At 60.2% G+C, this 23,484-nt stretch overlaps 9 protein-coding genes across 9 annotated transcripts; 2 read left to right on the forward strand and 7 right to left on the reverse strand.

Annotated features, from left to right (window-relative positions):
• Positions 1-244: 244 nt before the first annotated feature.
• On the reverse strand, positions 245-3,310 carry SDRG_05059 (hypothetical protein). The gene is made up of 8 exons (XM_008610754.1): positions 2,581-3,310; positions 2,441-2,531; positions 2,157-2,392; positions 2,005-2,112; positions 1,819-1,950; positions 1,463-1,754; positions 1,310-1,416; positions 245-1,256 (listed from the first exon to the last, which is right to left on the reverse strand). Exons 1-8 carry the CDS (start codon positions 3,214-3,216, stop codon positions 420-422), a joined length of 2,439 nt encoding a protein of 812 aa, XP_008608976.1. The 5' UTR covers positions 3,217-3,310; the 3' UTR covers positions 245-419.
• Positions 3,311-3,725: 415 nt separating this feature from the next.
• SDRG_05060 (hypothetical protein) lies at positions 3,726-5,699 on the reverse strand. The gene is made up of 5 exons (XM_008610755.1): positions 5,150-5,699; positions 4,791-5,096; positions 4,553-4,744; positions 4,403-4,503; positions 3,726-4,345 (listed from the first exon to the last, which is right to left on the reverse strand). The coding sequence occupies exons 1-5, from the start codon at positions 5,672-5,674 to the stop codon at positions 3,790-3,792; spliced, it is 1,680 nt and encodes a 559-aa protein (XP_008608977.1). The 5' UTR covers positions 5,675-5,699; the 3' UTR covers positions 3,726-3,789.
• A 1,859-nt stretch (positions 5,700-7,558) lies between these two features.
• SDRG_05061 (hypothetical protein) lies at positions 7,559-11,980 on the forward strand. The gene is made up of 2 exons (XM_008610756.1): positions 7,559-10,996; positions 11,043-11,980. The coding sequence occupies exons 1-2, from the start codon at positions 7,626-7,628 to the stop codon at positions 11,911-11,913; spliced, it is 4,242 nt and encodes a 1,413-aa protein (XP_008608978.1). The 5' UTR covers positions 7,559-7,625; the 3' UTR covers positions 11,914-11,980.
• Positions 11,981-12,235: 255 nt separating this feature from the next.
• On the reverse strand, positions 12,236-14,062 carry SDRG_05062 (hypothetical protein). The gene has a single exon (XM_008610757.1). The coding sequence runs from the start codon at positions 13,988-13,990 to the stop codon at positions 12,290-12,292; it is 1,701 nt and encodes a 566-aa protein (XP_008608979.1). The 5' UTR covers positions 13,991-14,062; the 3' UTR covers positions 12,236-12,289.
• Positions 14,063-14,865: 803 nt separating this feature from the next.
• On the reverse strand, positions 14,866-16,115 carry SDRG_05063 (hypothetical protein; the record flags this gene model as incomplete). Its single annotated transcript, XM_008610758.1, has 4 exons — positions 14,866-15,142; positions 15,187-15,374; positions 15,438-15,755; positions 15,816-16,115. The coding sequence occupies 4 exons, from the start codon at positions 16,113-16,115 to the stop codon at positions 14,866-14,868; spliced, it is 1,083 nt and encodes a 360-aa protein (XP_008608980.1).
• A 945-nt stretch (positions 16,116-17,060) lies between these two features.
• On the reverse strand, positions 17,061-18,220 carry SDRG_05064 (hypothetical protein). Its single transcript, XM_008610759.1, has one exon. The coding sequence runs from the start codon at positions 18,193-18,195 to the stop codon at positions 17,176-17,178; it is 1,020 nt and encodes a 339-aa protein (XP_008608981.1). The 5' UTR covers positions 18,196-18,220; the 3' UTR covers positions 17,061-17,175.
• Positions 18,221-18,702: 482 nt separating this feature from the next.
• SDRG_05065 (hypothetical protein) lies at positions 18,703-19,752 on the forward strand (the record flags this gene model as incomplete). The annotated part of the gene is made up of 2 exons (XM_008610760.1): positions 18,703-19,572; positions 19,705-19,752. The coding sequence occupies 2 exons, from the start codon at positions 18,703-18,705 to the stop codon at positions 19,750-19,752; spliced, it is 918 nt and encodes a 305-aa protein (XP_008608982.1).
• A 486-nt stretch (positions 19,753-20,238) lies between these two features.
• On the reverse strand, positions 20,239-21,594 carry SDRG_05066 (hypothetical protein). Its single transcript, XM_008610761.1, has 4 exons — positions 21,207-21,594; positions 20,861-21,160; positions 20,624-20,808; positions 20,239-20,573 (listed from the first exon to the last, which is right to left on the reverse strand). Exons 1-4 carry the CDS (start codon positions 21,540-21,542, stop codon positions 20,291-20,293), a joined length of 1,104 nt encoding a protein of 367 aa, XP_008608983.1. The 5' UTR covers positions 21,543-21,594; the 3' UTR covers positions 20,239-20,290.
• Positions 21,595-21,970: 376 nt separating this feature from the next.
• On the reverse strand, positions 21,971-23,221 carry SDRG_05067 (hypothetical protein; the record flags this gene model as incomplete). Its single annotated transcript, XM_008610762.1, has 4 exons — positions 21,971-22,262; positions 22,312-22,508; positions 22,555-22,860; positions 22,910-23,221. 4 exons carry the CDS (start codon positions 23,219-23,221, stop codon positions 21,971-21,973), a joined length of 1,107 nt encoding a protein of 368 aa, XP_008608984.1.
• Positions 23,222-23,484: the final 263 nt, after the last annotated feature.

Genomic DNA, 23,484 nt, shown 5'->3' on the forward strand with positions numbered 1-23,484 from the left:
GTCCCGACACCCCGTATACGTTCTGCCAGTGTGTGGCTTTTCAATTTTATATGATGCTTTTACACTAGAGATATGTATGCCAATTAAATGTAATAATTAAAAGACGTGGCCCACAGTATTTAAATACAATGGCCGGTGAGTGTTTGTCGTTGGGCGAATCTTGGCCGACGGAATCTTGAGCGACGACGCCGGCGCCAGCGAGACACGGCGCCAAGGAGACGCGCCGGCCGACTTGGGGCCGGCGCATGGAGCTTGACGCATGGGCTGCGCAGGGCGGTGGGCCCATGAAGGTGCCTACGCCGACGAAGGCCATGCTGCGATGGATGGCGACCACGTGGCGTCACGCCGCCTGGCGCCCTGTGGTGAGTAGCGCAACTGAATACTGTTGCATCCTCATACATTACGACGCAACGACTACACTATGCGTCAAAGCTCTCGCCGAGCACGCGGAGGCTTTCGTGTGGCAATATGGTGCTCCCGAGATCGGCGCAGTAGGCCGCGTACTGCTGCAGCTTGGCCTTCGTGTCGGTCGGGCACGACTTGAGTGCGAGGAGGACCTTGGGGTGCACGAGCACTGTTGTCCACTCGGTCACAAAGCGCTCCGAGAAGGGCGGCGCAATGCGACTGAGCACGAGCTGCACAAAGTTGCGCAAGAGGGCTTGGTCGAGCGCGTCCGTGTTCTGCACGATAAAGTGCAAAACGGGCAGCACGTACCCGCACGTCATGAGGTGCACCATGCAGCGCAAGGTCTCGCGCTTGAGCTCGAGGACCTTGACCGGGTTGGACTCGGGCTGGCACATGAGCGCCTTCACGAGCACGTTGAAGACGGTCGGCCACTGCGCCATGTGCAATGCAATGTCGTGCCGAAGGAGCTTGAGAAAGACCGGGAAGCAGGCGTGTAAAAATGGGCCGTTCAAGAAGCTCTTGGACTCGAGGAGCCGGCTAAGCCAGTGGAGGACGCCCATCGCCACGACCGGCGTCTCCATCGTCCGCAGCACCTTCTCAATCGCCTCACTCTCGTGCATGTTGTAGCTCAGCGTTGTCTCGCTTTTGCACACGACGGACGTTTCTTCGAGCGCCTTGGCTACCGCCTCGAACGGCGGGCACGCGTGCGCCGACATTGCATGCGTGTCGAGGAGCGACCGGTCGTCGACGACACTGGCAGCATACGCCAGTACGTACGCCGAGGCCGACCGATGACTCTCGGTGATCGACTCGTACGGGTGGAAGAGTGCGTCCGTGAGGTACTCGAGCACCTACATATCCAGTGGATACATCTCTCTCTCTATCCAGCAGCCCAGCGACGTACGAGGTGTTCACGGACGTGGGCGACCGGCGGCGGCGACGGCCGCGCGTACACTTGCTTGAGGAGCTCGGCGCACGCGGCCGAGCACTTCCGTTCGCGGTACAGCATGTCTGTACGGTGCAGTTGATACATTGATACAAACGTACAAGGCGGTACCGATGGCTTGGGCGAGGTCCGGAAACGTTTGCGTGAGCTGCGCGCGCTTGAGGACATGGAACGCCTGGACTTTTCGGCCGCCGTGCTTCTCCAGCACATGCGCATGGAGTTCTTGCCGCAAGCGGTCGAGTTTGGTGCGGAGCGCCATGGCCGCGCCGTCCTGCGCGCGCAGATGCGTATCGAGCTGCAAGAGGACCTCTTGCGTGTACACGTGCGAGTACGCGGCGTGTGCACACATTTTCTGGAGCGCGTACAGGTCGTCGCGGACCTCGTCGACCGACGCCGACGGCATCTAATGCCATTCAAGGGTTAAGGAACTCTGAGATGCGGATCACCAGCCGCATCGTGCTGCGTACCCGCTGCAGCATGTCGGTCACGATGGCGTTGAACACGGAGAAGAAGACGTTGGCGTTCGTGATGGATGCAATCTCCTTGTGGTGCCCGGCCTCCGAGATGCGGCGGATCGCATACTGGAGGAGCCCACACGTCTAATATCAATGGCATCGGTCAGCGACGGACAGAATATGTATATGGCCGTGTACCGAGTGCTTCTCGGCGAGCTCGATGAGCATGAGACGCCACTGCTGGTCGTGGAGCATGGCCTTTAGCCACACCGGCTCGACGATCGAGTCGCTGAGCACGTTCGAGAGCTACCCACGCGTTAGCAACGTTATGGAGAGATACAACGACAGACCAGTTTGGGGTCGTAGCGGTCCATGATGGATTCCTTGAGGTACGCAAACGTGAGCGCGTCGGGTGCGTCCCAGACCGCGGCTTCCTTGGCCGTCATGACCGATGCCATCGTCGCGGGGCCGTTGGCCGCGAGCAGCGCCGGGTCGGGCGCATCGAGAACGTCGAGCCAGCTGCTGACCAAGCGCGTCATCTCGGGGTGACCACGGTACGACGACGAGAGCTGCTTGACGAGGAGCTCTGCGCATATCTATGGCATGAGAGACGCATTCGAGGGGTCGAGCCAACCTGGGCCGTTGGCGTCCGTGTGCGCGCGCAAAAAGCCGTTGATCGCGCTGAGGATATCGAGCTCCATGATGGCGTCGGTCTTGCCCAGGATCTATACGAGAAGCATGAGTACGTCCTGTCCGTCGCCTGCTCATGCACACCTGGAAGGCCGGTGCGGCTTCGTCCTGGATCGCGTCTGCGAGGGCTCCTGCGTCGTCGTCGTCGCGCAAGATGAGCGTGGACGTCGCTCGTCCCGTGCGCTTGGGCTTGTTCTTGGCCTTGAGCTTGGACGACGCATGCTTCTCGCGCTTCTTGCGCTTCTTGGCCTTCTCATCGTCCTTGGCGCTCACATCGTCCGCAGCCGCCGGCGCCTCGCCGCTTGTTGCGAGGGTTTCGTCGTCTTCTGTCGCTTTGCGCTTGGCGCGCTTCCGGCTCGGGCTCTCGGCGTCCTCGGCTGTGAGTTTGGACGACGACTTCTTCTTCTCGAGCTTCTTCGTCGTCGACTCGTCGCCGGCGTCGTCGGCCTTGGCCGCGATCTTCTCGAGGTCGTCCTTGGTCACGTAGCTCGTGATCTCGACGTTCTCGGGCTTGATCCACTGCGACGTCTTGGAGACGCGGTCGTAGTAGTAGAGGCGCAGGGTCGTCTTGTCCATGCGCTCTTCCCACGCCTGCTTGGAGGCCGACGGGAGCTCGGCCGGGACGAAGTCGTCGGGCTTCTCCCACACGCTGGCCTTCGTCCCCTTGTTGTAGTAGTACGACCGCCCGTCCTTGGTCTTGTGCTCGGTCCAGACAGCCATTCTTGCGCCAACGGTTCAAAGCGCTACTGAGCACATCCGGATACGAGCGTCCGGATAACGCGACGCTGAAGTCATTCCAGTATCAACCTCACGCTCCTGCTGGCACGGACACAGGACACGAGGCCCATGTGTCTACTTCGCTCCTCCGCTACGATGGTATGATAGCTGGCATCGCGGAAGCGTCGTCACCGCAGCAACAAGGCCGGCTGGCGCCGCCTTGATGCATAGGCTGCTCGGTCATACACCAAGGTTTGGATTCGTGCTAGGATGGTGCAGAGAATGGTCGGGTTGGAGTAGACGGCCTACCACTGCAAGCACGACACCTGACTAGCATGCTGCCTGGCCTGCGCCTGGAGGTGCTGCTGCGAGCGAAAGTGTCGTCGTCTGAGCTTGGTTAAAAGGGTCCGTGTTGCCCGAGCATGACATGCCCAACACCTCAAGGCGAAAGTGCGCCGAGCCTTTTGGCGGCTACTACAATGCAGCTGCATGCGCTGAACGAGAAGGCAAGGTGTGGATCATGGGCCGTGGTCGTGCTAGGATGTATCGTGTTCCTATCCGGTTGTTACTATGGCGCTAGTTGCCGCTGGTTTCGTTTTGCATCGCTTCGACCTTGCGCAGCCCGTTGAGGCCGGCGACGCGGTAGGCTTCGGCAAGCGTCGGGTAGTTGAAGACGGCGTTGCGGAAGTACTCGAGCGTGCCGCCGGTCGACATGACGACCTGGCCAATGTGAATGATCTCGGTCGCGCCTTCCCCGATCGCGTGGACGCCGAGGAGCTTGAGCGTACTGGGGCAGAAGATGATCTTGAGAAAGCCGGGCGTGCCGCCGAGCATTTGGCCTTTGGCCAGCTCCTCGTAGCGCGCGACGCCGACCTCGTACGGCACGTTCTCCTTTGTGAGCTGCTGCTCCGACTTGCCGACCATCGAGATCTCGGGCACGGTGTAGATGCCAAAGGGAAACACCTCACCCGACCGCATCCGCGTTCGAAAATGCGACGTCTCGTACGGGTCGAGGTCGGTCCGGTTCTTGTTCGTCGGCTCCGACGTGCGCATGTGCACGGACGCCAGCCGCCCTTGCTCCATCGAGACCGAAGCGAGGGCCGGGTACCCAATGCAGTCGCCGGCTGCGTAGCTACCGTTTTGCACTGAGCACTCTGGCTGTAAATAAGAAATCTAAGATAACGCGTACATGTGCGGGACGCTCGTTTGAAAGTTGTTGTTGACTTCAAGGTACCCACGGTTGTTGGCTTCGAGACCAACCGCTTCCAGGTCGAGACCCGTGACATTGCCCTAACGGTCGTACATAGCGTCAGTCATCAGCATTGCGAGAGCGAGGTACCTGGCGACCTTGGGTGTACAGCAAGGCGTCCCCGACAATGATCTTGCCGCTCTTGAGATGCACGACGACCTCCTTCTCGTCGAGGCGCTTCTCGACAAAGTCGATCGTCTCCTCAGTCAAGAAGCGCGTGCCCCGCTGCCGCATCGAGTAGCAAAGCGCGTCCGAGACTTCCTTGTCGGCCATTTCAAGAATCTAACAACACGCGACTCACACATAGGACGCGCGAGCGAGACGCTACCTCCTTGCGGCCGTCAATGACCGTGACCTGCGTGCCAGGGATGATGCTGATCATCGCCGCGTACTCCATGCCAATGACGCCGGCGCCAACGACAATGAGGCGCTTCGGGACGTTGGTGAGGGCGCCCCAGAGCAGCTGGTCGCTGTCAAAGATGAGCTCGCCGTCAAAGTCCATGTTGGGGTGGCGGGCGGGCCGCGTTCCGACCGAGATCAGAAACTTGTCGGCCGTGAGCACGCGCTTGCAAATGTTGGCGTCCGAGTGGCGCTGGCCGTCCGTGGCCTCCGTGTACGAGTCGTTCGAAAGCACCTACGTCATGGGCATGCTACATGAAAGGTGTGCACAGAGAAGGGCGGGCGTACCGCGACCGTCTTCTTGTCTGCATCCGGAAGGAACCGCGCGGTACCGTTGATGAGGTAGATGCCGTTGCGGAGGAGCTGGTTGCGCGTGAGGTCCATCTCTGCGCTCTCGACCTTCTGGACGCGATCGAGAATGTCCTGGATGCTCATGCGCTTGCCGCTCGTCGCCGAGTACGCGTTGCCGTAGAAGCCCTTGTGGCGATGCGCCGTCAAGTGCAAGACGGCCTCGCGGAACGTCTTGGACGGAATCGTGCCCGTGTGCACGCACACGCCGCCGTGCATGTCCTTCTTGTCGATGATCGCGACCTTCTTGCCGTGCTTGGCGCTGTCGATCGCACACTTTTGGCCCGACGGACCACTGCCAATGACGACTAAATCAAAATGCTCGCTTGCGCGGAGGTTGCGCAGGATGTTGGTGAACGAGCAGGCGTCATCGGCCTTGGCCTTGGCCTCAGTCTCGGTCGAGAGAAAGCGGAGGCTAGGGACGGCGGCGCGCCGCGAGCGACGGCCGAGCGCATGCAGCATCATCCTCCGTGGCCGAAATTGACGTTTGGTTGACAAAGGGCTTGAAAAATCCAGCCAGCCTCAACCATTTTATCCGGATTCATCGACCGGATACGGAGGCGGGACAAACCTTGATTTGTCCCAAATCGATGGCATTTTGTCCAAGGACGCCGACAACAAAAAGCTGCTGTGCCACGTCTCGTACGAGCAAAATACAGTGCGATCGAGCAAGCGACCTACACGTACGTGCACGCGTCGTAGTCCCAGCGCGGGTGTCCAGGCGCTGGCACACACAAACTCTGCAGCGATTCCCGCAGCTCTCGGGCATTTACCCAGATCCGACAAGGTGTCGGATTTGCGTGCATTTGCTCTCTACAGGCAGCTGTGCTCTGTATAGGTAGAGGACACTGCGACTGCTGCATCTTGCACTGACGCACCGGATGTAACTCAAGGGTTGCGAGCTTTGTGGTGGCTATGATAGGCGGCGACAAGTCGTCGTTGTCGGTCTAGTTGTGTCGCACTGTAGCTAGGTAAACTGGCTCGGTCGTACGCTGCAGACTGTCTGCCTCCTCAAATGTCTGCGTGTTCGCGCTTGCTCGACAATTCTTGTCCTGGCGCCACGATTCCTCGGCCAAGGTTTGTCCCAATGTCCCCGACGCGACCGGATATACGGCATCCGGATCGGCCCGACGTTTTTCGCTGGGCGCCGTCACGGCTGTGATTGGCTAATAGCAAACCTGTTACATTGCATCTTGCTCGGTTAAAATATCCATTGTGACAGGTAGCTGTCCTTGAACATACCCAAGTCATTTGTTGAGGCTGCTGTGGTCGTGCTTCAGCTTGCTCTTTTTGCGCCAGCGTCTCGGGTACCCGAGCATGTTTCGGCGTCTCTCCGCCCCTTCTCTCTTCGTCACCGCCATCTCACGACGGTCTCTGGATCGAAATCCAACTACGAACTAAGATTGGCCGAGGTTGAAGAGGCGTGCAGTGGCACAGGAGTCGTACTGGGTGCGGCCCTTGCCGTGCAGCTACTCGCAGTGCAGTGCCGAGAAACGCAATCGTCTACAGCAGCTTCTACAGCTCATCCTGGCAGCTGCGGCCACCTTCAACTCATTTTTACAGGCTGCGAGTGGTGGCAGACGCCACGATTTCTCGGCTTGGCGTCCTTGGAATATCATCCTCACGCTGAACGGCGCGTGATAGTTCATGCGCCGGCTGGCGCTGTAACATACACATCGTTGACATGGATGCGGGATCTTGCGCACAGCGAATCACCACCGCGTGGTGTCCGGCCCGCAACGCTTTTTAAAAAGCGCTAGTTAAGTATGGAAATAAAGAGGCTCGATTGGCTTGGCCTCCGACACTCCAAAGCTGGCACGGCCATCTCGCTGGTATCCCAGTATCCCATCGTACCCACACTCTCGCTACCCTCCTCGCTTTGGAAGGAAGCGACTGCGAGCGACCATAGGTTGTCCGCGTCTGCGTTGGCGCCATCGTAGCAGAGCATCGCCGATCGATTTCTGTGACTCACGCCGGCGCACTGGCACCGCCGACTCGCTTGCGCGCTCGTAATGGCGCGGTCACTGAGGCGTAATGGGCGAGCTTCAGCGTACATCGACCAAGTCTAATAGGGCCAGCACGGGCTTGGAGGGACCACGCACCATTAGGTACCCGCCGGTTTTGTGCAGGTACAAGTGTACCTTGTCGGCGTCCGTGCCAGCTCTGTCAATGACAGTGACCGTCCGTCACGTCCAGTCGTGGACGTCATTGCCATGAACCTCTCTCTGCGCGTCGCGCCAGCAGCGAGATGCACGAAGCCAACGTCGCTCATAAACATAATAAATAGAAAGCGAGCGCTCGCCAGAAAGCCATGGCAGCAGATGTAATCCGCGAGTAACTACTGTACGCCAGCAGGTCTCGCCATCCATTCCCCAATTCGACGCCCATCGTCGCATTATCAGCTTCTCCGGTCATCATGAGCACCTTGCCCGCGACGACCGAGCACAAGGAAGGCTTCTTCCACTGGAAGTGGGGCAAGAACAAGCAGAAGAAGTCCACGTCCACCAAGAGCCTCCCGCCCATGTCGGCGCCGGCCGTGATTTCGCTGCCGGTGACGCCGACTGCGACGCCGACCGAGTCGACGACCAACCGCGCGACCAGCACAGGCCCGCGGTCCGCGCCCGTCCATGGTGGTGACGTGCGCAAGTCCATGGTCGAGACCACGTGGCGGCCGCGCGCTGTCTTGCGCGACTCGGTCCTCGCCCGCGAGCCAGACGTCGCGATCGAGAAGGCCGTGAAGGGCAAGCTTCTCCTCATGCACCCGTCGACGTCCCTCGACTGGTACAAGAACCGCATTCGCGAGCTCGAAGCCGACATTCGTACCAACACATGCCGAGCGTGCATTGAAAAGACCGAGGAGGCCGCGCGCCTCCAAGAACAGGTAACGATCGAGAAGGGTCGACTGCAAGCCGACATTGAGCGGCTCCGGAAGCGCCTCGGCGAACTCCTCGACGAGAAGAAGCTCTCGGAAACCCAACGCTCGAACCAAATGTCCGAGCTCCAGCAGACGATCGCTGGCCTCGAGGCGCAGGTTACGTCCGTCTCGGCCGCAGAGGCTGCCGCGGCGGCGGCGACGACGACCGCGTTGGCGCAGCTCGCCGCCGAACAGGCCGCGGTCGCGGAAAAGACTGCGGCCATCGATGCGCTCTCGTTGCAACTTGCGGACTTGCAACGCGAGTCTGCTGCGACGGCCGTGGCGACGTCGGCCGAGTCGGCCGCTTCGGCTGCCGCCATGGCGTCACTTGACGCCCAGCGCACCGAGTTGGTGGCGTCGCTTGCAGCCCTCGAAACCAGCCACGCGTCGGAGAAGGTTGCTTTGGATGCGTCGGTCGCCGACCTCTCGGCCCAATTGGCGGCGGTCGAGGCCAACCTGGCGTCGTCGTCGGCCGCCCACGCCGCCGTTGCCGCCGAGCTAGCGACTGCCACGGCCACCGTAACGGCCAAGGACGCCGAAGTGAATGCGCTCAATGCGAAAGCGGACGCCCTTCAAGTGGAACTGGCGGCCGCCACGGCGGCGGTCGCCACCGCGTCCGAGGCGCATGCAAGCGCGACGGACGCCCATACGCACGCAGCGACTGCGCTTGAAGCCGAGCGCGATGCGTTGCGCGCCCAGGTCGAGACGCTCGAGACGGCGTCGGCCAACGACAAGGCGTCCCACGTGAGTGCGCTGACCGCGCTCGAAGCGAGCCTGGCGACGGCGGCCTTGCTGCAGGCCACGACCGAGGGCCAGCGTGCGGCAGCGGAAGCCAAGGAAGCGTCGACGGCAGCCGAGCTCCAGGCCACGACGGCCAAGCTGGCGACCGTGGAAGGCGAGGCACTGGCGGCGGCCGCGGCCGCCGCGCTTCTTCTCTCGACGACGCGCTCGTCGCACGCCGAGGCCATCGCCGCGATGGAAGATGAGCGGGACGGGCTCGCCGCCCAGCTCACCGCCCTCGAAGCCAGCCGCGCGTCGGACGCCGCTACGTTTGCGACCACGTCGGCGTCCTTGGAGGCGCGCATTGCGCAGCTCGAGACGGACGCCGAAGCTGCGGCCGCCCTTCAAGCCACCACGGAAGCGCAACTGAGCGCCGCGATGACGCAGGCCGATGTCGATGCGGCCGAGCTTGCCGTGCTACGTGCCAAGGTGACAGTCCTCGAAGCCGAAGCCGCAGCGACGACCCTCGCTCTCGCGACCGTGTCGACCGAGCACTCGGACACGACGGCGGCGATTCTGGCCGAACGCGACGCGTTCCAAGCGCAACTCGCGGCTGTTGAAGCCGCCAACGCCGCCACGACCGCCGCGCTTGAGGTTGAAGTTGCCGCTTTGAAGGACCAAGTCTCGGCCCTCGATGCCGCTGTGGCTGCGGCGGCGGCGGCCCAAGCAACGTCCGACGCCGACTTGGCAGCGGCCAGTAACGACGCGGCGGCCAAGCAAGCCGAGGTCGAGGCTCTCTCAGCGCAGCTTGACGCGGCGGCTCAGGCGCAAGTCGAGGCGGCCGAGGCCACCGCGGCGCTGACGACCGAGCGTGACGCCCTTCTGGCGACGGTTGCGTCGTTGGAAGATTCGTCGAATGCGTCGGCGACCGAGCTCGCGGCTCGCATTGCGGCGCTTGAAGCCGAGGCCACGGTGGTCCTCGCTGCGCGTGACGACGCAACGAGCCGCGTCGCTGAGCTTGAAGCAGAGCTCGTGACGTCGCAGGCGAGCGCGGAGGAGGCGTCGGCCGCGGTCGCTGCCCGCGAGTCCTCCAACAGCGAGTTGGCCGCGCAGGTCGCGGCGCTCACGCTCGACCGGGACACGCGTGCGGCGCACGTGACGGCGCTGGAAGCGGCACATGCCACGGATGCCACGGCGCACGCGGCGGCGATTGCCGAATACAAGGCCCAGCTTGTGGCATTCGAGGCGCAAGTGGCCGCGGCGGCGGTGGCGTATGCCGCGCTGGAAGCGGCATCGAGTAACACGGACGCGTCGGTGACCGCGCTCACAAGCTCGATTGCGCAGCTGGAAGCCGACGCCGCGCTGCAGGCGGCGCATATCGTGACGCTCACATCGGCCCGCGACGACCTCCACGCGCAGATGTCGGCCCTCGAGGTATCGCACGCCGCCGAGATCGAAGCGCTCGAGGCGCAGCTGGCGGCCGCGGAAGCCAAGGCGCTTGATGGCGACGCCTCGGCTGACCAGGTGGTGGTCCTGCAGGCGACATTGGAATCGACGACTGCCGAGCACGCGGCGGCCCTCGCCGCGGTGACCGAGCAGGTTGTCGCCAAGAACGCCGAGCTTGCGGCGTTGGCCGCGGAGAAGGACGCGCTGTCGACTGCCAACGCGGAGCTCTCGGCGACGATTGCGCAGCTGCAGACCGAGGCAATGACGTTGACGGCGGCCAATACGACGCTCGAGACCTCGTACGCTGCTCAAATCGACGAGCTCAAGGATACGATCGCCTCGCTGGAGGCGACGTCGGCGACTGCGTTGGCAACGGCGGTCGCCGAGCACGCTATCGCGCTCGCTGCTGCGCAAACCCACGTGACGACGATCGAAGCCGCCAAGGACGAGCAGCTCGCCGAGCTCACAGCACACAACGAAGCGCTGACGCTGGCGACGGACGAGCAGCAGACAGTGATCCAGCGGCTCGAAGCCGACATTGCGGTCGAGAAGGAGCAAATGGCGACGCTGTCGAGCGACCACGCGGCGAAGGAGGCCCTCCTGCTGGCCAAGATCGCCGAGCTCGAGGCGCGCCTCGCAGCCTTTGACGGCATCGAAGCCGAGCTGGAAGCCAAGCGGTTGGCCGAAGTCGCACGGTTGGCCAAAGAGTACGTCGTCGGACATGGGTTGGATAGCGCGCTCATACTTGTTTAGGGCAAACGACGCTGAAGCGGCGGCCGCCGACGCCGCGCGGCTGCGGGCACTCGCCGAGCAGGAAGAGCGTCTGCGGCTCAAGCCCACGAGCACGGTCTCGCGCCTCCTCCGCGTGCAGGTCGAGCGCTGCGAGGACCTTGTCGCGGCCGACACGGTCTTCATGGGCGGCAAGAGTGATCCGTATGTGGTCATGAAGGTCGGCGACAAGAAGTTCAAGACGACGACGGTCACGTCCGAGCTCAACCCGGTCTGGACGCACGAGATCCACGAGTTTACACTTACCGAGGGCCTCATGTACACGAAATCGCTCGAGCTCTTCGTGATGGACCACGACAAGATTGGTGACGACGAGATCATTGGGTCGCTCACGCTGCCGCTCCTGCAGTTTGAGCAGTCGCCGCCGACGGGCAAGGAGGCCATCTTCGACCTCGATGTGCCCGTGACGTTCATGAGCCAAAACAAGGCGAGCAAGATCGTCGTCAAGTTCGAGTTGCTCACAGAAGAGATCGAAAAGTCGTCCAAGGAGCAGCTCATGTGGGAGAACGAGCGGTACGCCAACCGGGCGTGGGCCAAGGAGAATTTGCTGCCAAAAGAGCGCAAGGCGTGGAGCGTCGGCGCCCGGTCCGGCGACTCGCGCGAGCAAATGCAGCCCAAGATCCCGAAAGGCATGGAGACGAAGCTCGGGTGGAGCCTCGACCTCGACCACGGTGATGACAACGGGTGGTTTTACGCCAAGTCGTTTGACGGACCGTGGCTCAACCAGTCGAATTCGTCAGTCGAAGTGCGCCGCCGCATGTGGACCCAGCGCTGCACGACGATCGTCGTCGTGGACGACAACCAAGTCGACGACGCGGCGACGACGGCGGCGTAAACTGTTGATACTGCAAGTGTAGTCGTACCAAGATATATAAGACCAACATTGTATTTTTCTGTACAAATGGTCTACTCTAAGCTGCAGACGTAGTGTGTTGCATGACAGTCGTAGACTGGTGTCGCTCTGCTGATGAAACACTCGAGCAAGTGTCTGAGATTGATATATTGATATATTGATATATTGATAGATTGATACATAGGAGGTTTCCTAGAGCGTTCGCGAGACGATCATTTTTGGTTCGGACTGGCAGAGATCAAGGGCACTGTCTGATTCTGGTGCAGTTGTCCCATGACACTCCTTGCGTCTGCGAGCACCAGACTCGACAAGAAAAATGAATTATTATTTGGTAGACAACTAGAAACTTATTGCAAACTCAAGAATCGTCGCTAGCGTCGAGAAGCATCGCGTGCCCTCGGTCGTCATGCTCCCACATGCACAGCTCGGTGTAGCACGAGAGCCAGTCAATGTAGTGGCACTCGTCGTACAGCCCGTCCTCGGCTTCTCTTCGTGCGTCGTTCTCAGCCATGTTGTTTGCATCTGCCTTCTCGCCCATGCACGCGTCGGCACCTTGGACGTCGGGGATCGCGGCGACGTCTGCCCCGGCGCAGCCGGCGTCCCGCAGACGCTGCAGCACCGCAGCATCTCGGTTCGCGACTGCACACGCGACAGCGCTTCGTGCGCGCTCGTGGTCCGCGTCGACTAGCAGCAAGAACTGCAGTGTTTGGTCTTGGCTTTCTTGGGCGGCCCAAAAGATGCCCCAGTGGGTAAATCCTTCCGTGCGGTGCTCGTACAGGTACATGAGGACATCGAGGTGACCTCGCTTGGCGGCGACGTCCATGGCCAACGTCGTACAGCCTTCGTCTCGGTGCATGCAGAGAAAGCGGACCATGTTCAAATGGCCAAAGCCGGCGGCGCGGTCCAAAGCGCGGTGGGTGCCACCTTCATGTCGATGGTCGCTCAAGTAACGCACCATCTCCATGTAGTTGTTGCGCGCAGCAACGTCAAATGCGATCGGACTGTAGCCTTCGGTCCGGTGCGTATGGAGGAAGCGCACGATGTGGAGGTTGTTGGCCATGATGGCAGCATCCATTGCGTCGACGGTGCAGCCGGCTGTAAAGTGGGCCTGAAGGTACGCGAGCGTGGCCAAGTGCCCGCCCGCGGCCGCACTGTTCATCGCTTGGCGCGTGCACCCCGCGTTAAACCGTTCGTGCAGCAGCTGCACCGTGTGGAGGTCGCCGTTGGCCGCCGCCGCGTCGACCGTGCGGATTGAAAACGACACGTTGTACGCGGCCATGAGAAACTCGACCATGTCGACACGGCCCGTGCGCGCGATCAGATCGAGCGCTGCGGAGGTGCAGCCTTCGGAGCGGTGCTTGTGGAGCCAGTCGACGACGTCAAAGTGCCCGCCGCACGCCGCGCTGTCCATGGCGGTCGTCGAACACGTGCCGCCCGCCGCGTGGAGCACTTGGAGCACCTCCAGGTGACCCGCACCGGCGGCAAGATCCATCGCGTGGCCTCGTAGCGGCCGGTCCATGAAGAACACCTCGGACATGCGCTCTGGTTCCAGGACGTTCTCGAGCAGGTGCCGCAGCAGCGACGCGTGGCCGCCGCACACCGCCGCATGCGCCAGTGCCACCGGACAGCGCAGCATCGGTGCAAGCACGTCGAGCCACACGTGCGTCATGGGCGCCACGAGAATCTCGGGCACAATGAGACCTTCGGTGACGATGCGGCCCTCGCTGTCGACGGCGGGTCTGGAGGCGTCGTAGAACGTCACATAGTAGAACGACCTGTCGTGCGTCGTGCCGGTCGGGAAGGCGGCGTCACCGAGAAAGCGACAGAGGCGGTCGTACGTGGCGCGCGATTGGACGCAACGAAAGCTGCTTTTGTCGAGCTGCACGCGCGGCAGCTGCGCCCAGTCGCCGGGCCACTCGCTCCGCAAGGCGTCTTCCCAGATGCCACGCTTCGTCGCGGGCTCCAAGGTCGCGTCGCCCAAGCGGCCAGCGAGGTACTGCGTGAGCAGACCGGCGTATCCCATGATGGTGTCGTGGAGCGGCTCGATCGTCGCCCACATCCGAGTCGACGCGCTGTGTCCTCGGCGAAATGGCTAATGCTTGGCCTGCGTCCCGCCGAAAACCTATTTTTATTCGCTAAAAATAAGAATCAAATAAGAATCACGGCGAATTAGAGCCGGTCGGTGGAAAGTGAGGAGTGGCTCGGCTGTTTTTGCAAACGCGAATTTTCACATTTTGCTCTTGGGCGATAGAAGGCTGACCGCTTGCGCTTCTGTTGTCGCAAGCCTCGTTGAGCAACTCTTCGAGAGCCCTTAGGCCCCGATCCAAGCAAGAGCCCGCCGCATAATTGAAGCCCCCTTGGCAGCGGGCGAGCGTGATGAGATCGCCGTGACTAGCATGTACACTAGCGACCTTCTACCAGCCTAGGCGTACTACAGCGTATCGTGTGGGCACACAGCAGTCACATCTGCGAGTGATCGGCGTTCAGGAACAGAGCAAAAATCGCTTCAGTCGTCGCGAGAGGGTCTTGGCGCATACATTTTTCCAGTCATATTTTAATTAAGGAGTGTGAAATCAATTTCGGGATAGAGCCTTTGGACCCTGATTTTCTTATCCGGATTTCATGATCCGGCATCCTCGGACATGTCACATAGACATCTGAACCAAGAAATCTTGGTGCCAAAAGCAGTGCAGTTGGACCAATCCGGACGAGAATGATGGTTCATAAAGTTGCACTGAGTGATGGTTGCCCACGCAGCTCAGGAATCGTGCTGTGAAAAAGTCAACGCGGTGGAGACCAGTACGAGACGACAGAAGACTGCACGCTCCAGTACACACTCTGTATGGAAGCTATTTGAGATTGCCGACGATATTTCTTGCGCTGGTATACACTGGAATGCGGCAGCTTGGAGTTGCATTTCAACAGTGTTTTGTGTTATACAAGGCTCTGCGTGTGGACTTGCACGCTCACGAGGGCTTCGTCGACGAGCGCAAAGTACGATTTGACGAGCGCATGGCCCGTGACTTGAAGCACTCGATGCAAGTGCGTCTCGACGGGGACGCGAGGCGGCACGGCCCTCAACGCTTCGGTGTACAGATTCGGGTACTCGGTGCGAAGGAGGGCGGCCACCGACGGGTACGGCTCGTTGGGCTCGAGCACCGAGACCGTTCGAATCACGCACTGGGTCTTTGAGATCGGCCGCACTTCGTTCCTGTCGCATTCTTGAGTTTTTGAAAAAGAGTGACGTTGTCATACCATTCTTGAAATGTGTCAATGGTGCTGGAGACCGCAAAGACGTCGTCGTGACGAATCGACCGGTAGGCGACGAGCACGCGCTCGTTGTTGATCGTGACGCGCCGATGAAAGACATTGACGCTGCGCCCGTCACAGAGCTCGCGCACATAACTCATCTCGCTGTTCACACCCAATGCGTGGTGCAACGACTACGCATCATACTCGCGTTTGACTATTGCACCGAGACCAACCACCGAACAAAATGCACGCACCTCGACGTCACTCGAAACAAGCGAGCTCGGGTGCAGGTGGCATTCGGGTGACGCGCGGTTGACGAGCCACAGCGCTTTGGCGGCCTCGTGCATCGACGCCGTCACGATCTTTTGCATGACGAGCTTCCGGCCGAGCGGCGACCACTCGACGCGAATCGAGTCTTCCAGCGTGTGCGGGAAGAGGGCCGGGTGCAAGCGATCGTCGACAGCACGGTCGAGCTGCTGCGCTATCCAATGATACCCGACGTGCCGAATGTGTGGGTCCATAGGGAGGTACGCGTCGCGCCATGACGCTTCGGCGAGTCGTGGCGGTACCGTCTAGTCAACAAACTACCAATCAATATTCTCCATAGTCTCCGTGTCTTGATGGATACATACAGGAATCGATGACATGGTGTGGACCCACGCCTGCAGCTGGCGCAAAAGCAACGACGTCGTTGCGAGCTCGGCTCGAAGCGCCTTGTTCTCGAGCACACTTGCCTGTGTGCTGGTGCGCAACGCGAGCGCGACGTCCTGCCACGACAGCTGCGTGCTCTGGAGGGCGCTGGCCGTCTCTCGGAGCTCGGCGATCGATGCGATCAGGGCCGTGATATCGCGCTTGTGCTGCTCGCGGGCCTTGCGCTTTGCCTCGCGGTCCCGAACTCGGCGTCGTTCGTAGACCGCAGCGTTTTTGCGCATTGTCGTACTGTGTGATGGGAGCTCGAAATTAGAGTGCGCCGACGTGAAACACAAAGGTCTCCGGCGTAAGGACGGCAATCACGGTGGTATTTAGGCGGTAATGGCCTCAAGAAACCCCGCCTTTCACGAGCACAAGGAAGGCGCGTCACCTGTCGACGACGACCGCTTCCGCCAATCGCATGCGTTGGTTTGCGGTGCGTACGCTTCGTGGAGGGTGTGATTGGGACGTCCATGCGCGACCACCGTGGATGGACCACCCACGATACGTCGACAACGACGCAAACACTGACGGTCGTGACGTAAACGTCAAGAAGGAACCCAGAACGACGTCCTGTCGTCGTCCCGGCTCCATCACGGGCGACGTCCCACATCACATATGTTGAGCACGGTTCTATAGTATCGGATTTGGTCTGGTGATTGCTCTAGGGTTGGGACTGACACGCCTCGGTGGCCTGTCTCGTTCAGGTTCAAAGCTTCAGAACAACACTACGCCAGCACACGCGTATCGCAGCGCGATTGTTGAGCCGTGAACGTCACATCTTGGCTCGAAGTCCGCACGACGATCTTGTCGTTAGGCATTCGCTCCCGTCGCAGAGGCAAGTCGGTGACGAGATAGGCTTGTGGTAGCTCCAACTTGGAAATGCGTCAAATCTGGAGCTTCCAGAGTTGGTCACCAGCGGTGCTCGTCCTTATTACGAGCAGCACTGAGGTTTTCCTAGTACCACTGCACCGATTATTACGCTATCGCTCTACGAACCGCGTTGCGGGATGTTTGTTGTGCACTAGCCGGAACTTGGAGTTAAATCGTTCAGGTAGGTCCTATGCTCCTTGCGAGAGACCGACCACGATATCAACCACGAAACACACAAGGACTAGGGCACCGATTCCTGGTGACCATAAAATGCACTGCTTGTACATTGTTCCCTTGACAAAATGCATTCAACCTTCGCGACATGTACACTGTATTTGATTAAGCTAGAAGTGACCGACACGATCATTGCCATCTCTAACGCAGCCGACGTCGAGGTACATCACGCTATCTTTGGCGGTGCAGTGGCCTCTACAACACTGTGCTACGCTGGCCCCGGCCGCGGCGCTTTGACCCCCGTGATTGGTCGACAACGACAACAATGCGACCGCGTCGCGGCTGCTGCTTGGTCGTTGACGTCGCCTTGGCCGCGGCTTTGACTGGGGTCTTGGCGGACTTGGTCGTTGGGCGCCGCTTGCGTACTATCGTAGCCGCCGACTTCTTCTTCTTCTTTGACTTGGCTTTTGGCAGCGTGGTCTCGGGCGCCGTTGCGTGGACCTGGTTCAATTCGCGAGCCAACGATACCGTTCGCATCATCAGCACATGGGAGATGAATCGTCCGAGCCCGGGCGAGTCGACACCGAAGTCCTTGTGCACATCCGCGTGCGTGGTCGTCATGGGTGTCGCCACCACGTCGGCAAGAACGGCCACCCGGAACGCGCGCAATTTGGCATCCAAAAAGCGCACCAGCGCCGGTAGGTCACTGGCTACGTCTGGACACTCGCGTGCTAGGTACATGACTGCACGGTCGGCCGAGTCCACGAGCGTCTGCAACGCCTTGGAGCCAAATCGACGCACGACCATCGAGAGACCAACAAGTGCCTGTTGTATGTCGTTCATGGTCGAGGGTGTCGGCGGCACAGGTAGCCCTTCTGGAGATGGCGCAGATCGGAGCGTGTTGTGCCAAGCATCAATCTCGAGCTGCTCATAAAGTTTGAAGTGCATGACGGACAGGCGGCGAGGGCCAAAGTCAAAGTGAAAGAATGCAGCGAGAAGCGGCGGTGAGATCTTGAGGCGCTCGAGGTACAGCGCGTCAGCGTGCAGCCACCAGCCAAGCGGCGACAAGTGCGCGAGCGACTCGCTCACGATGAGGCTGTGGATTGCACACTCGAGGGTTGTCGGGTCAAACTCGCCATGCGTCGCCTCGCGCATGGTCTCGGGCTGGCTCTTGGCGATGGCCAAGAGGTCTTGGCCGCGGGGCGTGGCAGATGCTACGATAGCGCTGGCTATGCTCGGCGAAGGACGTCCCGTGCTCGCTCGGGACGTTGCCATACTGTGGGCTGGGTTTCACTGGCCGCCTTTTCGAAATATAAAGTTTCCGAAACCGAAAAGCTAGAATATCGATTGTCAGAGGTTTTAGCCGTTGCAAGTGTGTTTGCATCGTTCGTCCAACGAGTACCATAAGCGCTCGAGCTCGTCCCTCGACTAAGCTCTAGTAGTCCCTCGACTAAGCTCTTAGTGGTCCCTCGACTAAGCTCTTAGTTGTCGGCCCCGAGCCCTCGCAAGTCACAAGGAATGATAGCCTCACTGCGTCGAAGGATAGAAGACAACCTCTGGCAGTCCAAAGCCACTGTCTTCGATCAATGATTTGTCAGATGTTGGCCAATGGCTGCATCGGTTTGACCAACCAATCGTTGGGCTCGAATTCAAATACGCCACAGGCATTGGCCAGTGGTCTCACTCTAGAAAATGATATTGTTCATAGATCGCACACTCGACTATCGAACAAACCATGATAGCGCAAAAGGCCACACGAAGCAGATCTCAAGGCGACGCAGCATGACTACCTGCGGCGCGGACACGTCCAGAGGAAGCCGCTTACCGTTGTTGCGGGCGGACGACGCCTCCTCGGTCGTAGCCCGTGTCCGACGCATCCAAAGCGCCTTCAAGAACCACCCCGAGACCTTGTGCGAGGCGACACGCGGTGAGTTCAACCCCACAACGCTCGAATGCGCCATCCACAAGCTTGTGGTGAACGAGTCGTTAGTGCACTTGCACCCACTCCACTGGTGGCTGCACGCCGATGCGCTGTACCTCTATCCCTACAAGATCTCGCCGGCGCTTCTCGCTGCATTTTTTCACTTTGACTTTGGCCCGCACCGCCTGTCCATCATGCACTTCAAGCCGCACGAGCAGCCCGAGCTGGATGCTTGGCACAACACGCTCCGAGCTGCGCCATCTTCAGAAGGGCTGCCCGTGCCGCCGACACCCTCTTCTCTCGACGACATTGAAGAAGCACTCGCTGGTCTCTCGCACATTGTGGGTACATATGGCTCCCAGGCGCTGCAGACGCTCGTGTACACGGCCCAGTTTGCTGTCTTGAGCCTCGTACGTGAGTTTCGCGACGTCAAATCTTGGGACCTGCCGGCGTTCATTCGCTTTTTGGATGAAAAGATGCACGCGTTTCGGGCGGCAGTCGTCGCCGACGTGCTTGCGACACCCGCCACGGCCAAGCACACAATCGTTCATGAGCAGTTGAAGCGCAGGTCGGCCGCGATGGGGCTCTTCGTCTCGGAACTGCTGCTCGGGCGTCCGATGCCAGTTGCAAACGCGACCTCGACCGAGCTGCCGACGATGCCGGCCGGCACCAAGCGCAAGCCGACCAGCCGCAAATCGAACAAGAAGACGAAGAACAAGACGGCCAATATGGTACCCAAGCGACGACGTCGCTCGGTCAAACCGAATGCGTCAACGGCTCACCAAGGACGTATTGTCGTCGCCTCCGGCAACCGCGGGGGGCGACAGCGACGCGGTCGGTGCAGCACTGTGTCGTCTTCGTAGTTCACGACCTATGCCAAGTGCATGTACGAGGATGTCATGGGACGGTGATAAGGTATATGCAACTCAAGTCGTCGGCTAACGCTTGCGTGCTTGCGGCCACAGCTTGTACTGTCGTCAAGGGCAAAGCCGAGACGAGAGCGAGAGATGCCCAATACATAATATATATATGCATTACCCGACACCACTTCAGCAACACGCTTGACTCTAGTACCTGTATCACAGTGTACTATGGCATGCATGATGCGCGCATGGTGGCAGCACGGCTGCTCGCAACGTCGTCGCACTACTGGCCATCGACGATGACCTTGGCACTGTCCCGTCTTCGCGGACGTGCACAATGACCACGCCCTTTGACGCAGAGCGAGTAGTCGTGGACCGACTGAGGCGACGATGTCATCATCGAACGATCCGCCTATTTCAAACCCTTGCAGGCTATTCGAGCCTGAGTTCTGGCAAGGGATATAATAACTATTCTGGTGATTCTGGTGATCTGGTGACAAAAATCTCTTCAGTTAGTACGAGCTCAACGAAAAGTGGGTAGACATAGACGCGAATATATAAGGTTATTAACATGTACAAAAGGACGTTATAGCCGCGTTTGGTACTGCATTGCGAGCGGGTCCACGAGGCTCTCGAGGACGGCGGTGATGTTGGCAAAGTAGTCGTCTGTCCGCCGTAGCGTGAGCGCGTGGAGTTCTCGCTCGACGCAGGCTTCGAGGATCTCGGGCGAGGCCGACGCCACTGCTCTGTACACGTCCGGAAAGAGCGACCGGGCGTACGCGACCATCGAGTCGTAGGCGGCCACGGGTTGGAGCACGCACACGCTCCGGAGCAAGCACGCTTCAGGCGAGAGTTGCCGGATTTCGTTCCTACCATGCTTTTCAGTAAAATTACTTTAATTCGCACAATTTGGGACGACCATTCTTGAAATGTCTCGTCGGGCGTGGGCGTGGGCCGTAGCGCGTCACAGGTAATTGTCCGGAACATGCTCAGGGTGCGGTCGCCTTCGTCGACCGACTTGTGGAGAACATGAATGAGCTTGCCGCGGTACCGCTCCTGGACGTAGTGCAGGCGGTCCGAGTCGGGTCCATCCCGGTGCAAAATCTACCCAAAATCGATTGGATATTGGATATTTGGATAGCGACAGGGTTAAGACCTCGACGTCCATGGGCGTGCCACGCAGTCCGCTGGCGGTCGCACCATTGACGATCCAAAGCGCTTTGGCCACGTCCTGGCGCCGGCCACGAATGACCTTTTGCTTGATCAAGCGGCGGCCGGCCATGTCCCACTCGATGCGCACGTCGTCGTCGGTCGGTCGCGACGGGAAGAGGCTCGGCGGCAGCTGCGCGTCGGCGGCGTGGCGCAGCTGCTTGCCGATCCACGCAAAGCCGACGCGGCGAACGTAGGCGTCGCTCGAGAGCGTCACAGCGTGCCACGGCGACGCGTTGCCAAGGCCCTACATGTGCTCTATGAGACCACGCTCATTTCCGACGAGAAGCGACCTTGTCCGGGTGCATGGCTGCGATCCAGGCATGCAGCTGCTGGGCGACGGTCCCGTATTCGGTGACCTGGCGGCGGAGGTCCTCGTTGATCGTGCACGTCGTCTCGCGCGTGCTGCCGAGCGCTGCCGCGACCTCCTTCCACGGTAGCAGCGTGCCCCGCAGCGCGTAGAGCTGGTGCGTGAGGCGCTGGATCGTGGCCGCGAGGTGGTCGCGCTCGCAGAGGTACGTTTGGCGCGCGACGCGCTTGGCCTCGCGGTCGTACGCGAGGCGCCGGCGCCGGACCTCGGGCGACATGGACTTGCGCTTGGTCGTCGTCGTCGTCGTCTCGCCCCGCATGACGCTGCAGATAGGAACTGGCGATGTAATGGACGTGACAATCCTGCCCGTGGTGGTATACACGGACCATATGTGGGCTTCGCGAGCGTTCTTCACATGTCAAGAACGCGTCAAGAACCAGTTAACAACTGCTTCAACTTGGACAAACTCAGATGCACGAGTCTAGTTCTGAGTCGCCTGGGCTGCAACTATTTTACGTGGTGGTGGTGACTAGAATCTAGCGCTAGCAAAGGACGTCCCAAGAGTAGCACTGGACTTCCTCTTGTGGTCTCGTCCTTGAGATAGTACAGCGAGTGGCTCCAGAGAGAGGTCTCAACTGGCCAAGACGCAACGGTGCCAGCCAGGCCATCCAGTCGTTTTCTAGTAAAATGCTATCTTTGCCCGAGTTTACTCGGGACTATTGATCGCATCTATGGACGTCAATATGCCTAGACGCTGTAAAAGGCGGGGTTGGCGACGACGCTCTGGATGACCTTGTGGAGGATGTCGCTGTGCTCGTGGGCGATCGCAATACCACGCATCAAGAGCGCGCGTTGCAGGTACTGCTCGAACGAGAGATTGGGGTTGCCCAAGTTTGAATACTGTTGCAGATGGTGGTGGTACCCCGCAGGGTAGATACCCTCGACGTAGTCGGTGACCGACTCGAACGACGCCCGCGGTTGGAGGTAATTGACGCTGCGGAGCAAGCACGTGGTGGCTGATATCCGCCGAATTTCGTTCCTAGCGCATCACATTTCCATGCACACCTCGTCCTTTGAAATCAACATACCACTCGAGGTATTCGTCCGGGTCCAACACGTCGGGGTACGTGTCGTCGATCGTGACGGAGCGATACGCGACGAGGATGCGGTCGTGGCCGTCGTGGAAGCGCGCATGGCAGATCTTGAGGCTCGTGCCTTTCGAGTTGCCCGTCTCGTCGACGCTGTAGCTCAGCTGCCGGTCCGTCTCCTGCGTTTCGCGGAGGACCTAACCCGTAACGTGAGTCCTGTCAAAGCTCACGTCGATGAGAGACCCGGATGTTGGCTGTGTGAACCCCGGGAAAAAGCTCGCCCGTTGACGCACGGTTGACGGCCCAGAGCGCGGCGGCGACGATTTGAGGACTGGCTTGCACGACCTTTTGCAGCACGATCTTGCGCCCGCGGCAACCCCACTCAACTTTGACCGAGTCTTCGTACGCGTGGGGAAAGACGGAGGGCGTGAGATGGGTGCTGGCGCTGTGGTAGAGCTGCTTTTGGATCCACTCCAAGCCCAGCTGACGCATCTCGATGTCGTGGGACAGCGTCACATTGGTCCAGACGTTGGACGAAAGACTCGTGGTCTAACATGAGCATCTGAAACGTGGGCGCCACTACTTGTGGACGTCGTACCGTTGGAGCCGACATGGTGCTCACCCAGTGGTGCAAGCGCGTCGCAAACAAGCGCGTTTGGCGGACTTGTTGCTGGAGGTCGCGGTTGTCGCTGTCGGCGACCTCGCGTGCCTCCCGCAGCGCGGTGGCGACCTCTTCCCACGGCAGCATCGTCCCTCGCAGGGCGTAAAACCTTGACGTGAGCGTCACATACGCGTCTTGCAGCGCAGTGCGCTCAGCGAGGTACGCGACGCGGGCCTGCCGCTTCATGAGTCGATCGTGGGCGCGCTGCCGCTCGAGCGCAGCTTTACTGGAGGTCTTGGGTCGCGTCATGGCACTGGATCGCTTGTTGGGGTAGGACGCAAAAGGCATTCTGACCGACCTCCCGTCGACCACAAAATTTGCAAATACAGGCATCGGTTTACGTAGTATTGTGGCTGTAATGTTGGCTATTCGGGTACGAGATTGGCAGTGCGGCGCTCCCACAAGGCAGCACGTACTACTCTTGTTTTCTCGGCGCGACACGTGGTGCGGTACTACGGACGAGCGCCTGGAATCGACTATGGCACGAGCACAGTAATCGCCGAAGGAGTCTG

The sequence above is a fragment of the Saprolegnia diclina genome (genome assembly GCF_000281045.1).
Source record: "Saprolegnia diclina VS20 unplaced genomic scaffold supercont1.13, whole genome shotgun sequence".
Classification (NCBI taxonomy): Eukaryota; Oomycota; class Saprolegniomycetes; order Saprolegniales; family Saprolegniaceae; genus Saprolegnia; species Saprolegnia diclina.